A 15,825-nucleotide genomic window follows, 5' to 3' on the forward strand; every position below is an offset into this window, starting at 1 on the left:
AATACGGACGATAGCCTGGCCGGTGTGGCTCAGTGGTTGAGCGTCGACCCATGAACCAGGAGGTCCTGGTTCAATGCCCGGTCAGGGCACGTGCCCAGGTTGCAGCTCGATCCCCGGTGGGGGGCGTGCAGGAGGCAGCGGATCAAGATTCTCTCTCATCATTGATGTGTCTATCTCTCCCTCTCCCTTCCTCTCTGAAATCAATAAAAATATATTTAAAATTAAAAAAGAAAAGAAAATACGGACAATAAACCTGTTTCCAAAGGGATCCAGAGGTTTTGGGGGGGAAGTCAGTATTGGTAAAGCATGGGCACCCAGTAGATGCTTAATGAATATTTATTTCTTTTTTAATCCTCACCCGAGGATATTTTTTTCTATTGATTTTCAGAGAGAGTGGAAGGGAGGAAGGGAATGGGGGAGGGGGAGAAGAGAGGAAAAAAACAACATTGATGTGAGAGAGACACATCGATTGGTTGCCTCCCAAAAACATGCCCCGACTGGGTTGGGGAATCGAACCTGCAACCTAGGTAGGAGCCCTTGACCGGAATCGAACCTATGACCTTTCTGTGTGCAGGCTGACGCTCTAACCATTGAACACACCAGCCAGGGGAATGACTATTTCTTAAAATAAGCAGGAAATAGTCACTGATGTATTAATAGCAGTTAATGGTAATAATCCCCACGGACTCTGATCTGGGCCCTGGGCTAAATGCTATGAAAATGTTTTCTCATTTAATGTGCAGGTTTGTGTTTTTGTTTAAATATATTTTTATTGATTTTTTACAGAGAGGAAGGGAGAGGGAGAGAGAGTTAGAAACATCGATGAGAGAGAAACATTGATCTGCTGCCTCCTGCACACCCCCTACTGGAGATGTGCCCGCAACCAAGGTACATGCCCTTGACCGGAATCGAACCTGGGACCCTTCAGTCCGCAGGTCAACGCTCTATCCACTGAGCCAAACCAGTTAGGGCTTAATGTGCAGTTTTTGTTTTTTTTTTAAATGTTCTTACTGATTTGAGGGAGAGAGAGAAACATGGATCGGCTGCCTCCTGCACAGCCCCCACCGGGCAGGTGCCCTGACCGGGAATTGAACCGTCAACCTCTGGGTGCACGGGAGGACGCTCAACCAGCTGAGCCGCGGTGGCCAGGACAACTGTGCAGTCCTGTTATTCCCATTTCACAGAGGAGACAACTGAGGCTCCTGGAGGTTAAACCCCTTGGAGAAGGTCCAAAGCTACACAGTCACCAATGTGTGCACGCAGGTCTAGGCTCCCCAGAGCCCACTCGCCCAGCCTGACCCTCGCACCCAGCACACAGGGCGCACAGGCAGCCCCGTTCCACAGGAAGAGACTCGCGGAAGGAAGTGTGCCATGCACATGTGCTCAGAGATGTGTGCACAGATGGGCTTGCCAGCTTCCCAGGGCGCGTTCCAGACACTCAGGTTCTGAGGCGGCCCAGGCATTGGGAGGTGGCTGTAGGGCTCTGGTCAGTGTGTGTGGCTTTGGGTGCCAAGCACCAGAGTTCAAATCCCACCTCTGCTCTGTGTAACCTTGAATGAATTTTATTCTCAAGGCCTCCGTTTCCCCTTTTGTATGTGAGAAAACATTCTTCTTTTTTCTTTTTTTAATTGAATTTTTAGAGGGAGGAAGGGAGAGGGAGGTAGCAAACAATCAATGTGAGAGAGAAACATTGGCCAGTTGCTTCCCATACCCACCCCAGCTGGGGATCGAACCCACAACCCGGGCATGTGCCCTGACCAGGAATCTAATTGGCGACCTTTTGGTGCACACGATGACACTCAACCGACTGAGCAACTGTCCAGGGCGAATGAGGAAAAATTTAAAAACCCAGATTCTATGTCATGAAGTTATTTTGAGGATTACATTAAATTTATGCAAGGTGAAAAATGGTTAGTATCTATATATAAAAGGCTAAGATGCAAAGTGTCCCCTTGGGAATTCGATCGGGGAGACCGGGAGTTTGATTGCTCACTATGATGTGTGCTGACCACCAGGGGGTGGCACAGAACATGGTGCTGAGGGAGCAGGGAAGGAGGAGGTGGGGAGGCAGGGAGGCGGGGAACCTGATTGGCCCTTATTGCCAGCCAGGCCTAAGGACCTTACCTGTGCACGAATTTTGTGCACTGGGCCTCTAGTTATTGTAATAATTAGTAATTACATGCATTTGCTTATGTATTCTCTTTAAAATATATATTTACTGATTTTTAGAGAGAGGAAGAGAGAAACTTCAATCGGATGCCTCCTGCACACACCCTACCGGGGATCCAGCCCACAACCCTGGCACATGCCCCGACAGGGAATTAAACCAGCAACCTTTGGTTGATGGGAATGATGCCCAACCCACTGAGCAACCCCGGCCAGGGCTGTGGATATACTCTGTGACTGCATTTTACAAGTGAGGAAATTGAGGCTCAGAGAGTGGAAGCGCCCTGCCCAAGGTCACACAGCTGGGAAGGGTCAGAGTTGAGATCCAAAGCCACGCAGCTCCGAACCTAGAGCCCACTTTTCAGTCACTACCTTGCTTGCATCCAAGAAGTTTGAGGGCCTTGCCTGTCGCCACCAGGAGTGTGGAATAGCGTAGAGCACTGACCAGGGATTTGCATCCACTCAATTCCATCCATGCAGCCATTTGATAGGCACTCACTGAGCACCTACTGTGTGCCAAGCACTGTTCTAGGCACCAGGGACGCAGCTGGGAACAAAGAAGACAACAACCCCAGCTTTGGGACAGGGAGCAGGATGGAAAGCCCAGGGTGCTGTGAGTGTGCTGACATTTGCACTGAGCTCAGAAGGGTGAGTAGGCAGGAGTCAGGTGAAGATGGGTGGGGCGGGTAGAAACAGCTACCGGGAGAAGGAACAGCCTGTGCAAGGCCTGGGACAGGAGGGAGTTTGGCTCAGTGAAGGGACTGCTGAGCACATAAGCTTCATGGGGGCAGCACTTTGATCTGTTTACTGCTGCGTCCCCACTGCCTGACACAGCGCCTGGCACACAGTAGGCACTCAAAACATATTGGTTAGTTGAATGAATAAATGAATGAACAAGTAGATAGATAAACAGAGGGATCGGTGGATGGATGAGTGGATGATGGATAGATAGAAGGATGGATGGATAGATGGGTAGATGGATGGACAGATGGATGGATGAGTGGATGATGAATAGATGGGTGGATGATGGAAGGATAGAAGGGTGGGTGGATGGGTGGGTGGATGGATAGAAGGATGATGTAAGGATAAATGGATGGATGAGTGGATGATGAATGGATGAGTGGATGATGGATGGATAGAAGGGTGGGTGGATGGGTGGGTGGATGGATAGAAGGATGATGTAAGGATAAATGGATGGATGAGTGGATGATGAATGGATGAGTGGATGATGGATGGATAGAAGGGTGGGTGGATGGGTGGGTGGATGGATAGAAGTATGATGTAAGGATAAATGGATGGATGCATTAATGCATGAGTGAATGAATGAGCTTGCACAAATACCTACAGATTCACACACAAATGTGACTGGAAATAAAATGCAGTCTCACACCCAGAGACGCGTCCTCGTGTGTAAACACAGATGCACCTCTTCTCCGGGTGCCCCGTGGAGAGAACAAGCACTGGGGGGAGAGGCAGGCCAAGCTGTGGAGGGGACGCGGGAGGCAAACCCTCTGACCAGGCTGCAGTCAGCCCCTCCCCCCCTGCGGTGCTGAGATAATTTCCGGAAGAGGAGGAAATGCTGATTCAGGGATTCGTGTCCCAGGCTGTGTGCCAGGCCGGGGAGTGGGACAGATCCGGCCTGGGAGAGGGCGGGTGCATGACAGAGGGAGGCAGGTGGGGCTAAGGCAGAGCAACAGACATGGAGAAACAGAGACGGAGAAATAGAGCAACGGAGACAAACACACACAGAGAGACAGACAAACAGACATGCGGAAAGGTATGGAGACAGACACAGAAAGATATAAACTAGAGATACATGAAACAGAAATTCAAATTCAGACACAGAGCGAGATAAGGCAGGGTTCCAAGGACAGACAGGTAGAGAGAGAGGAAGAAAAATAAAGACAGAGAAATGGAGACACACAGAGGGAAACAAAGATGCAGACTTTACAGCGGTTCTCAACCTGTGGGTCGCGACCCCTTTGGCGGTCGAAGGACCCTTTCACAGGGGCCGCCTAAGACCATCCTGCATATCAGATATTTACATTACGATTCATAACAGTAGCAACATTACGGTGATGAAGTAGCAACGAAAATAATTTTATGGTTGGGTCACAACATGAGGAACTGTATTTAAAGGACCAGAAGGTTGAGAACCACTGCTTTAGAAGGAGAGAAAGAGAGAGAGAGAGGAAGGACCCTTCCATGGAGGAAAGAGAGAGAGCGCGTCGGAAGACTAGGCGCAGAGAGAGGAAGACATTTGCCCGAGGTTGCACAGCCTGGACCCGGCTCTCAGTGCCGGCCTGTTTGACTCCAGAGTCCAGGTTCTCGCCTTGCCCCTGTGTCGCCTCAGGAGGACCAAAGGGGACGGGAAGATGGGGCTGGGGCTCTGAGTGTGGGTCACGGCGACAGAGGGACGTAGTCACCCGTGTATTCACTCAGCACACGCATTCTGCGCTTCCCAGAGGGGGTGATGCCGGAGGAGGGCCGGAGGGGAGTTAGGAGCTGTTGGCCCGGCGGGGGAGACAGACACAGGGTCAAATCCCTGAAATGACAGAGGGAGAGGACAGCGTTCAGAGACCGGGAAAGGAGCAGAGGAGGCGCGCGCAGCTGAGAATTCAGCAAACACGCCTGGGAGGAGGCGGAGTCAGAGGCGGCTCCCTGCGGGAGGGAGCTTTGAGCTTCTATGAAAGGACGAGAGCATTTTCGGCTCCGGGAAAAGGAGGGTGGAGAGGGGCATTCCAGCAGGCACAGCATGTGGGGTGCGGAGGCAGGAATGGCCCGGGAGGGATTCGCTAAATAAGAGAATTAATCAAAGGTGACTGGACAATGTTTGAAGGGGTGAGAGGGGAGAGGAGCGTGGGACCAGATCATGCAAATCTCAGATGCCTGGGTGAGGGATGGGAATGTGGTCCAGGGATGCTGGGGAGCCACGGGGCGGCTGCTCGCAGGGAGGGACAGGTCAGCTCTGGGCGCAGAAAGAACCCGGTGGAACAACGGTTCTCAACCTGTGGGTCGCGACCCCTTTGGCGGTCGAACGACCCTTTCACAGGGGTCGCCTAAGACCATCCTGCATATCAGATATTTACATGACGATTCATAACAGTAGCAACATTGCAGTGATGAAGTAGCAACGAAAGTAATGTTATGGTTGGGTCACAGCATGAGGAACTGTATTTAAAGGGCCAGGAGGTTGAGAACCACTGCGCTGGAGCCCTGTGGGGAAAGGAGTGGGGACGGGAGCACAGGAGGAGGCTGGGGAGAGGGTGCAGGCAGAGAGGACGGAGCTGAGGGGGTGTCCTGGCCCCAGGAATGAGGAGGAGAGGATGCAGGGTCAGGGGGCAGAAGGGGTGGTGCCTGGGGACTGGTGGGCTCTGCGCCAGGTGTGCCTGGGATGAAAGATGCTCCCTGTCCTAAAGGATGGGCTTGGGGCAGAAATGGAGGCCAGCCTGATGGGAGACCCAAACATGAGGAGGTGGAAGGGAGTCAGGGCCACAGAGGAACTGAGTCTGGAAATGAGTCTAATGAAGTCTGGACTGTTTTCATTGCCAACGACAGAAACACAAATGACCTGAGCATAAGGGGGAATTGATTGTGTGGGAGAGGGTTTCAGGCATGGCTGGATCCAGGTACCCCAGTCATCATCAGGAATCTGACTGTTGGCAGATGCAAAGACAGGGGTGCCTAATGGGCACCTATGGGGTTAGACCCTTTCCCTGCTTCACTTGGGGCCCAGGAGCCTTCAGACCCTCCTCCCTCAGACCCAGGAGTCCAGGCCCCCAGCCCCTCCTCCCTCAGACCCAGGAGTCCAGGCCCCGCCCCTTCCTCCCGCAGACCCAAAAGTCCGAGTCCCCAGCCCCTCCCCCCGCCTTCTGTAGGTACCATGGCAACCAAGCCCCCTGCTCACCTTTCCCTCCCCCATCTAGAACCCAGTTTCCGTTTGAATCTTGACCGTGTCTAACCAGTTCCTGCTTGAGACAGGGATGAACGGAGGGCAAGTGGGAACAGAAGGGGGATGACAGAGGGGAGAGGAGCCGAGAGGTGGGGCAGAGGCAGCCCTGAGAGGGGAGAGGTGGGGAGAGATGGAAAAGGGAGACGGGGGAGAGATGGGGAGAGAGGCCAGGCGACAGGGAGCGGGAGAGGGGGTCAGAGAAAAGGAGGCGACTATGAATAGAGGCGGGGACGGGGGTCGGGGGACACGTTGGGGAAATTGTTAAAGGAAGAGACTGGGGAGATGGAACCAGGAAGGGGGAGAGAAATGGGGAGGAAGGGGGCAGAGAAACCCAGGGAAAGCATAGAGGAGAGACGGAGGGAGAGATTAGGAGACGTCAGGGAAACAAAACTGGGAGAGAGGGAGGGAGGGAGGGGAGCAGAGAGATGGGTAGAGAGTGAGGAAGGGAGCGGGAGGGAGAGGGGGGAGCGGAGAGACTCCAGGAGGCAGGGAGAGGTAGGGGAAGAAGCGGGAAAGTGGGAGAGGAGGCCCTGGGGCCCGCAGGGGCTCCCCGAGGTCCGGGGCACCAGGATCCCCGTGTGGGCTCAGGCTGCCCGTGCTTCTCTGTGTGCCCCCCGGGGGGTCAAAAAGGAAGAGGCGGCAGCCAGGACGAGAAGGAGCTGGGGTGGGTGGCCCCGTCAGAGCTCTTCTTCCCACCCTCCTGAGACACCCCCCACCCGCCTTCCCAGGATGCAGCAGGAGGTGGAGCCCCTGAGCTCCTCCACCCTGGGCACCCCCAGCATGCACAGGGAAGCAGGTATACCAAGCTATGTCTGTCTGTCTGTGTGTGTGTGTGGGGGGGGGGCGGGGGGGGTAGCGGGGGAATTTTGGTCATGTATTGAGTCCTAGACTTGGCCTGCGGTGTGGCCTCCAGGGAGTCACTGGCCTTCCAAAGAGAGAGCCACCCAGACTCTTAGGGTCGACCAGTGTACCCTTTGGACCTCACACTACATTTCCCAGAAGCCTCTGCAGTTCCCTGGCCAATGTGCTGGACACAGAACTACATTTCCCATGAGCCTCTGGGGCTCCAACTACTCCTCTGAGGCCATTATCTCAGAAGCCCTGCCCTGATCCCTTACACTCTTTTTTTTTAATTAATTAATTAATCTTAATTGATTTCAGAGAGGAAGGGAGAGGGAGAGAGAGAGATAGAAACATCAATGATGAGAGTCATTGATCGGCTGCCTCTTGCATGCCCTCTACTGGGGATTGAGCCCCTATCCCAGGCATGTGCCCTCACCGGGAATCCAAGGTGGCCTCCTGGTTCATAGGTCAATGCTCAACCACTGAGCCACACCGGCGGGGGCCTCACACTCTTCTTGTCTCCCACACTGAGCTCAGCATCTTCCCCAAAAGTCACTCCTCCTCCCTGCTTCCCATCTTCTAAATACCCCATCGCCAACTGATCACTGGGCTAGATCCCAGGTGCTGCCCCATCCCCTCCCACAGCCATCAGTCCCCAGCCCCATCTTCCCACCCACTCTCTCTGCCCCACCCCTGCCTCGGCATCCCCACAGCCCCAGCTCAGCTCCTGTCCTCTTTCCGATGGGCCTCTTCTCAGCCTAACTGCCTGGTCTCCAGTTTCTCCCCTCCAGCCATTGCCCACCTGGCTCCAGAGGGCTCTTCCGGACACCAGCACGGATTCTGTCTCTCCCCTGCTCACAGTGCTCCCTCTTTCCTCATCACTCCAGGGACAGCGCCCCAGACCCTCCGCCTGGTGGTCCAGGCCCCGTGTGGCCCGACACCAGCTGATAACCGATAACATCAGGTTCAGGTTCCAGGGCTCCCTACTTGCACACTCATTCGTTTTCCCATTCAACATGCATTGAATAATATATCTGGGTAAAAGTGCATTTGCATAAATGAGACTTAGTGTCAAGAATAAGAAAGTCATTGTCTCACCCAAAATGAAGCCCACAGGTGGGGTGGGGTTTGGTTGAGTCAGCAGCTCAACGATGCCGTTGAGAGCTCAGTTTTCATTTCCATGCTCTTTGGTCTGGGACACAGGCCCTTTGCACGCCAGCTAACCTCATGGTCACAGGATGGCTGCCCCAGGTCCAGGCATCACGTCCAGAGGTCTTCCTCTTCAGATTTCATATTTCTGAAAACGATTTCATATTTCACTGATCAGCACCTGATCACTCTTATCTCAATTGCTGGCAGAAGGAATGAAATTATCACAATTATTTTAGTCAGTGGTCCTCAGCTCCAGCTACCCACCAGGTGGAAGAGTTTTTTAAAACCTATACCCGATTGCACTTCAGATCCAATTTAACTTGAATCTCTAGGATTGGGGCCTTAGCATCTATCTAGTTTTTAAATGTTTACCAGGTAATAATGATGAACAGTGGGGCTGGAAGGCATTGGTTTAAATGTGATGGGATATCCCCGAGGGGGATCAGTGAGCCTCCCTTGAGTTGCTTGGTCAAGGAATGGACCCTCCCCCTCAAAAGAGGGGAGAGGATAGGAATGGCTGACGAGGTCTCCTTTCTGGGTGTCTGCTATAAGCACCTACTTGGTGCCAGGTGCTATACTAGGCATAGCAAATGCCCTGCTTGCAAATCAGACTCCACGTCTCTGTCCTCTGCTCTTGTGTCTTTGAAGGACTCTGTTTTTGGAGACCCCGCCTTCCGTCCTCTCTAACCTGGACTGAGGCCCTTACCTGATCAATATAATCTGTGTCTAGCTCCAGAGAAGCTGAGTGGAATTGAGTTGACCAGTTGGCTGGTTTTGTCTATCAACATGTGTTCATTTTTAGTTCTGCTGTTTTCTTTGTGGTATTTTGGAACCGGTAACGTTTTCAGCTCATCCGGCTGCAGACTTTGGCCTAGGGCAGCGGTTCTCAACCTGTGGGTCGTGACCCCTTTGGGGGTCGAACGACCCTTTCACAGGGGTTGCCTAAGACCATCGGAAAACACATATATAATTACATATTGTTTTTGTGATTAATCACTATGCTTTAATTATGTTCAATTTGTAACAATGAAATTGGAGGTCACCACAACATGAGGAACTGTATTAAAGGGTCGCGGCATTAGGAAGGTTGAGAACCACTGGCCTAGGGCATCAGAACGCCCGGGGGTCCCCAGCATTTTGCCTGTAGAGCCTAATGAATAAAATGACGCAGCCTGTTCTTAGGCAGGGAGGGCAGACAGGACATACAGCGTCTCACAAATAATTAATAACCCACCGTGGCCTGTAAGTGCTCCTGAGTCTTGGGGCTGAAGAGAATTCTGGGAAGTTCCTGCAGATGGCCATATTCTCTTTGGTGTAAAGACCAAGGCCCCAAGGCGGGAGGAGACAGGGAGAGCTCCAGTCGTGGAAGTGCTTCTGGGATGAGGATGGCCTGCCTGGTGGGGCTGAAGACACCAGCAGGGTCAGATGAGGTGTGGTCTTGTGAGCCACAGGGAGAACATTGGACTGAATTTACCCTGAGGGTAATGGGGATACGCCAATTGAGGAGGCTGGGGAGGGAGTGGGCAGGATGATCAGCTCAGTACTTCCAAATGCTAGTCTGATGGGGTGACGAGAGAGGAATTAGGAGGCTGTTGTCTAGACAAGAGTGGGGTGGGAGGGAGGAGCCTGCAGGGCTGGGAGCACGGACTGCGGATCCAGACACCTAGACTTTTATCCTGATTCTATCGCTGTGGGCTCTGTGAGCTTGGGCAAGCCCCTTAACTTCTCTGTGTTTCCATTTCATCATCTGCTCAACTACACCCTCTCAGAAAGTTGTCGTGTGGATGCAGAAGAAAGCACTTGTGAAGGTGCTTGGCTCTTTAAAAGGGACTGTACCCATGGAGTTACTGTTAAGTGGACGGAGAAGGAGGTTCTTGTGTTGAAGGGGTGGTGAGGGGGGATGATCAGAGAGGTCAACAGGAGTGACCACACACAGGGCAGGTGCTTCTCAAAGGGGATCTTGTTAAAATGCCGGTTCTGACCCAGTCGGTCTGGGGTGGACCTTGAAGGCAAAAGGAAGCTGCTGACTGTTATAAGCACGGGATGCTGAGACGTGAAAATCACCTCCGCTGCCCTGTGGGAACACGTGGGAGGTGGGAGGACGGGGAGCAGAGCCCCGAAGTCAAAGAGCACCAGGAGCACAGTGCTGACAGCTCAGGGCTGGAGGCGGCCTGTGTCGGCTCACCGGAGCCCATCGCTGGGTTTTGCAAACTGGTTGTTAAAACCGTGGGTAGCATGAAATTGGCCATGGTGGGAGTATTGACACCAGGAAAACTGGCAAATGCTGCGACGTGTGTGTGTGTGTGTGTGTGTGTGTGTGTGTGTGTGTGTGAGAGAGAGAGAGAGAGAGAGAGAGAGAGAAAGGGAGAGAGAGAGAGAGAGACCATTGAATGTATTGACTTGTAATGACGGAAACCATAACACATGCAACATCTGAGTAAGGGGGTGCCAGAGAGGACTTTCTATAGGAGCTGAGCTGCCTTAGGGACTTTGGGAGGGTCCGGGGAAGCCGGGCTCTGCTCTGGGCCGGATGCTGGCAGGCAGCGGAGGCCACTCCTGAGGCAGGAGGAATGGATGGAGCTGTCACTATGAGGGGAAAAGCAGCAGCATCTGAGCCTCGCGGGGATGGTTTGGCCTTCTTTGTTGTTTGGGCAGCGCTCACATTTTGTTGTGTTGAGATGTGATCCTGGAGTGGTCTTCATTTTATCTGGGTCCCTCAGGGTCACGGAGTGGCCTTGGCTGATGGTGGTGTTCTGTGAAACTATGTCAACGAGAGAGCAGCGGGGCCTGACGGGATGCCAGGCCAGCTCCTGGCTGTCCGGAGCTGCATTCCCCTTTGTTCAGCTGCTGTAACAAAGAGACCCCCCACACAGTGACATTAAGAAGACAGTTTAGCCCTAACCGGTTTGGCTCAGTGGATAGAGCATCGGCCTGCGGACTGAAGGGTCCCAGGTTCGATTCCGGTCAGGGGCATGTACCTTGGTTGCAGGCACATCCCCAGTGGGGGGTGTGCAGGAGGCAGCTGATCAATGTTTCTCTCTCATCGATGTTTCTAAATCTCTATCCCTCTCCCTTCCTCTCTGTAAAAAATCAATAAAATATATTTTTTTAAAAAAAGAAGAAGACAGTTTAGAGCCCAGCTGGCGTGGCTCAGTGGTTGAGCATTGACCTATGAACCAGGAAGTCATGGTTTGATTCCCGGTCAGGGCACATGCCCAGCTTGCAGGCTCAATCTCCAGGAGGGAGCGTGCAGGAGGCAGCCAATTGATGTCTCTCTCTCATCAATGTTTCTATCTCTATCCCTCTCCTCTCTAAAAAATCAATAAAAATAACATATTTCAAAGTGCAAGCTATTGTGGATTTCATGGGTGATGGGAAGGAAAAAAAAAGACAGTTTATTTCTCTCTTGTGTAATGGGAAGCAGGAGTTTCAGATCGGTGGGACATCTCACCCCTAAGATGACTCAGGGCCCCAGGTTCCCTCTGTATTGTGGCTCCCCCATCTTTAGTATGGCTGAAGCTCGCTTATGGCCACATCCACATCCTGAACAATCTTCTTTTAAACAAACGACTCCAAAGATGCACCCTCACTCCCTCTAACACTGTGGGTGAGATCGTGGTCACATGGCCACACCTAGGTGCCAGGGAGCCTGGTAACTCTCGTCTCTAGCTGGGCGACCGCGTGCAGGTAAAACTTTAGGACTGTAGCCCTAACTGGTTTGGCTCAGTGGATAGAGCGTTGGCCTGAGGACTGAAGGGTCCCAGGTTCGATTCTGGTCAAGGGCGTGTACCTTGGTTGTGGCCACATCCCCAGTAAGGGGTGTGCAGGAGGCAGCTGATCGATGTTTCTCTCTCATCGATGTTTCTGACTCTCTATCCCTCTCCCTTCCTCTCTGTAAAAAAAATCAATAAAATATATTTTTAAAAAACACAAAAAAACTTTAGTACTGTAGAGGAAGAGGAAAATGAGAGGCAGATAGCAGCTGGCCATAAAGTACCAGTGAGCTGACTGTGGGGTTGTCTAGAAGGGCCCAGTCAAGTTCCAACCAGGAGGCTTAATCATATGTGAAGAGCGCTCAGGGCAGCTGGGTTCTCTGTCTCCAGGAGCCCTCCTTGCGGACCTCGAGACCTCAGAAGAGACCCAGGCTTGGAGCCTGTGCAGGCCCAACAAGTCCTCGTGAGTAGCCCCTGGCCCCGTGGTTTCTGACCTCAGCTCCCTGGAGTGCAGCGACAGCGACCCCTGGCCTTGGAACTCCTTGCTGCCCACTGGCTCTCTCCCCAGGAAGCAGTACCTGCGCCAGGTCGTAGCAGAGTATGAAACGCTGGACCGAGAGCTCCCGTGCATTCGGAAGTTCCTCACGCCACCCGCTGCCCAGCCCCTCTGCCTGTGCCTGGAGATCTCAGTGAGTGGCCCCTCGCCCTGGGGGCCCTGGGTGGGGGTGGGGGGTGGAAAGGGCACAGGCACAAAGCCAGGCTCTGGGCTTACCAGCTGTGGGCTTGGCACCAGCACAGGTTGCTGAAAAGTGATTGTGAATTTGTTCAATAGTCAATTGGCAAATGTATCACTGCTGATCCCAGAGGGGCAGAGAGAGGGGGAGGACGAGGGGCAGAGAGGGGGGAGACTGAGGACAAAGGGAGTCTGCTAATCCATCTACTCTGAAATTCTGGAAAGTTTACAGATATAGCAAACACCTAAGAAAAAGCTCGTGTTTTTAATAGATTCCGCGAGCTGGTAATTCAGTGTACAAACCCTTTGGCAGTCCCTGACCTCAGTCAGAGGAGATAACTGTTAGGATCTCACTCGGGCAGAGGTCAAGCGAGAAGACTGCGCATGAATGGACATTTACTGTGCGCCAGGCACCGCTCAGAGGCCCTCCCTCAGCGATCTGGGTGACTTCACCCCAACACAAGGACTGTTGTCCCCACTTTAGGGACAAATATCCATCCCATTGTTTCTCTTCTTTATGGCTTTGAATGTGGGACCCCCTTCCTTCCCACTGCCCCCCAAGACTTGCCTTCCTGGAGGAGAGCAATTTCATGACTTTTAGTTCCTCTACAATTTTATATGCTATGACAATGGCATTACCTTCGACATGGGACTCTCGTGCTGAAAACGTGATAATGATTAATGTGTGTTTCTGAACATTAAATAGACTCACAGGAAGTTAAAACTCCCTGTGACCCTTAGTTTTTGACAACTGAACATCTAATCCAGCGGTCGCCAACCTTTTGGACCTCACGGACCACCAGTGGCCCGAGGACCACCATTGGTGACCGATGATCTAATCTATATATATAAAAGCCTAAGCAACCAAATGACTGGTCAACTGGTCGCTATGACGTGCACTAACCACCAGGGGGCAGATGCTCAATGCAAGAGTTGTCCCCTGGTGGTCAGTGCACTCCCACAGTGGGAGCACCGTTCAGCTGACCCATGGGCTCCAGACACTGCCAGGTTCATGGCTGGCAAGCCTAACTGTGGCGGCAGGAGCCTCTCCTGCCTCCTAGGCAGCGCTACTGAGCGGAGCACAGGGCTGGGATGAGCAGGACCACTACTACAGGGATCGGGCCAAAACCGGCAGTCTGACATCCCCCGAGGGGTCCTGGATTGCGACAGGGCGCAGGCCAGGCTGAGCACAAATCTGTGCACAGGGCCTCTAGTGGAAAGTGTGTGACTTAAATCTTTGCGAAAATCTTCAAGAGCTGCTGAAAGCTTGCCGTCCAGTGCAGGTTGCTGGAAAGGTTTTCAGTAGATTGGCAAAGTGGGCCCCATTGATGACTTGACAAATCAGTTAGGGAGAACTGATATTTTGGAGAATGACCTTGAATGACAATAGATGCGTTTCTCCCTGGGAGATGCCTGTCCTCCCCGCTCTGACGAGAGGGGGACGCCCTCTGCTCAAGTGTGATCCTTGCCCCTCGAATGCCACCTGGGACTCCGGCAAGTTCTGCAAGTGGGGTTCGGGGTGGGGACTTCTGAACCCGGAATGAACCCGGTGTCCCCGGCTGAGGCTCGCTCTCCGACTCCCCCAGCCTGAGCAGGACCTTACCCACCTAGAGGTGCTGGAGGCGCTGGAGGCCGAACTACCCGGGGCCATGGAGAGCGGCAGCGTGAGCAGCATCCGCTTTGAGAACATGAACGTCATCTGTGGGACCGCGGGGCGCAGGAACCGGTGAGCCCGCGGGGGGGATGGGGTCAGGGTTGGGTGGTGAGGAGGCAGGGCGGGGCCTAAAGGGACCAGGAGGAGCCGACCCGGGGGACTTGAGGAGAGAGGCGGGGCCGGGAGGGGCGGGGCCAACTTGCCTGGGCATATCCGGAGGAGAGTTTATGGGCGAGATGATGAAGAGGCTGAGTGGGAACAGGGAAGGGAGCCCAGAGTGATGAGCGCGGTGAAGGGGCAGGGCCAGGTGAGGTCAGAGAGAAGGCGGGAGCTGGAGTGAAGGGACTTTGAATCGCTCAGGTGATGACCAGGACAGGCCAGCCCGAGGCGTGGGGGCGGGGCCTAGACTGTGCTCAGTGCAGGGGCGGGGCCTGGACTGAGCGCGTTGCGGGGGTGGGGCTTAGACTGAGCGCAGTGAAGGGGCGGGGCCCAGAGTGATTGGCGTGTAGCTGGGGGCGGGCCCAGGGGGGGGACAGAGATGGAAGCTCCGGCCTGAGCGCCACACCGGAAGGCTGGGCTTGGACGGAGGAGGGGGCGGGGTCTAGAGCTGCGGGGTGAAGGTCTGGCCCGGGAGCGGCGGTTTGAAAGCGAGTAGCCTCGACAGACCGCGCAGAGTGGACGAAACCAGGCTGAGAGAGAGGCCTGGGCCCAGAATGACCCAGTGCGGGTCGAAGGGCAGGGCTGGGGAGGGGTTTCGGGACGGAGGGACGGGTTGAGGAACCGGAATGGGTACACGAACAGGGACCTGGCAGGGGCATTGCGACAATCAAGGGCGGGGCTGGGAGGACCGACGATCACCCAGCCGTCTCCACCCCTGCCCTTCTCCTCCCGGCCCGGCCCCTCTCAGGTGGCTCATCACCGTCTCGGACTTCCAGACCCGCTCGCGCCTGCTGCGCACGGGGCTCCGCCTCCGCGGGTCGGCGCACCCGCTCCTGCGCCACGACGAACTGCTGCTGAGCGATTACCGCCTGCACCTCCGCCGCTCCCTGGTCCGACGGCGCATGCTCGAGGCTCTGGGGGTGGAGCCGACCGAGGAAGACTGACAAGTGTGGGGGGGCGGGGCGGACTCTGGCTGCGCTTGCGCACCGCCTGGCCGGTTCAGGCTATTCACCCAGAACCCCTCCCCCCCGGAAAGGGGGCGTGGCCTCCCCAGGAAGGAGGCGGGGCCGGCTCGAGGGGGTGGATACTGTGAGTTTAATTATAAAGAATGACCTGGTACAAAAGCCATTTCTCTCTGCAAAATCTTGGTGGGTAGTCAGGGGAGATGATGGGGGGAAGGATCGAACACCCATAATAGAATCCCGCCTTCCCAGTCCTCCCCCGGCCCCTGCAACTGGACGCCTGGGTCCCAGTGCCTCGAGGGATGAACTGAGGCCCGGGTCCCGAACCCAGGCTCGGCGACCAGCAGGCGTCCGGACCCGCCCCCCTCTTCTTCCTCTTCCCACCCCCCTTGGAAGACAGTTCTCCGGGCTTTTATTTCAGGTTTTTTTTTCTGGATTTTTTGTGTGTGTTCTAGGGTTCTTTTTTTTTTTTTTTTTTTTTTTTTTTTTTT

At 54.1% G+C, this 15,825-nt stretch overlaps 1 protein-coding gene and 1 long non-coding RNA gene across 2 annotated transcripts; one reads left to right on the forward strand and one right to left on the reverse strand.

Moving 5' to 3' along the window:
• Positions 1-4,395: 4,395 nt before the first annotated feature.
• LOC102248883 lies at positions 4,396-15,175 on the reverse strand. The gene is made up of 6 exons (XR_314333.2): positions 15,133-15,175; positions 14,167-14,258; positions 10,776-10,960; positions 9,348-9,516; positions 8,060-8,258; positions 4,396-4,711 (listed from the first exon to the last, which is right to left on the reverse strand). It is a non-coding gene; the product is annotated as an uncharacterized LOC102248883 (long non-coding RNA).
• On the forward strand, positions 6,581-15,807 carry LOC102248579 (chromosome unknown open reading frame, human C19orf81). The gene is made up of 5 exons (XM_005879561.2): positions 6,581-6,914; positions 12,217-12,289; positions 12,395-12,515; positions 14,146-14,285; positions 15,121-15,807. Exons 1-5 carry the CDS (start codon positions 6,848-6,850, stop codon positions 15,314-15,316), a joined length of 597 nt encoding a protein of 198 aa, XP_005879623.1. The 5' UTR covers positions 6,581-6,847; the 3' UTR covers positions 15,317-15,807.
• The last annotated feature ends 18 nt before the right edge of the window (positions 15,808-15,825 follow it).

This window comes from Myotis brandtii, unplaced genomic scaffold (assembly GCF_000412655.1).
Source record: "Myotis brandtii unplaced genomic scaffold, ASM41265v1 scaffold601, whole genome shotgun sequence".
Taxonomy (NCBI): Eukaryota; Metazoa; Chordata; class Mammalia; order Chiroptera; family Vespertilionidae; genus Myotis; species Myotis brandtii.

What these genes read in the sequence shown, in the direction of transcription:
- LOC102248579 (XM_005879561.2), top strand. Translation starts at nt 6,848, where the DNA reads ATGCAGCAGGAGGTGGAGCCCCTGAGCTCCTCCACCCTGGGCACCCCC. An exon ending in GCCTGTGCCTGGAGATCTCA is followed by an intron (nt 12,516 to 14,145) that starts GTGAGTGGCCCC and finishes CGACTCCCCCAG; the next exon opens with CCTGAGCAGGACCTTACCCA. An exon ending in ACCGCGGGGCGCAGGAACCG is followed by an intron (nt 14,286 to 15,120) that starts GTGAGCCCGCGG and finishes GGCCCCTCTCAG; the next exon opens with GTGGCTCATCACCGTCTCGG.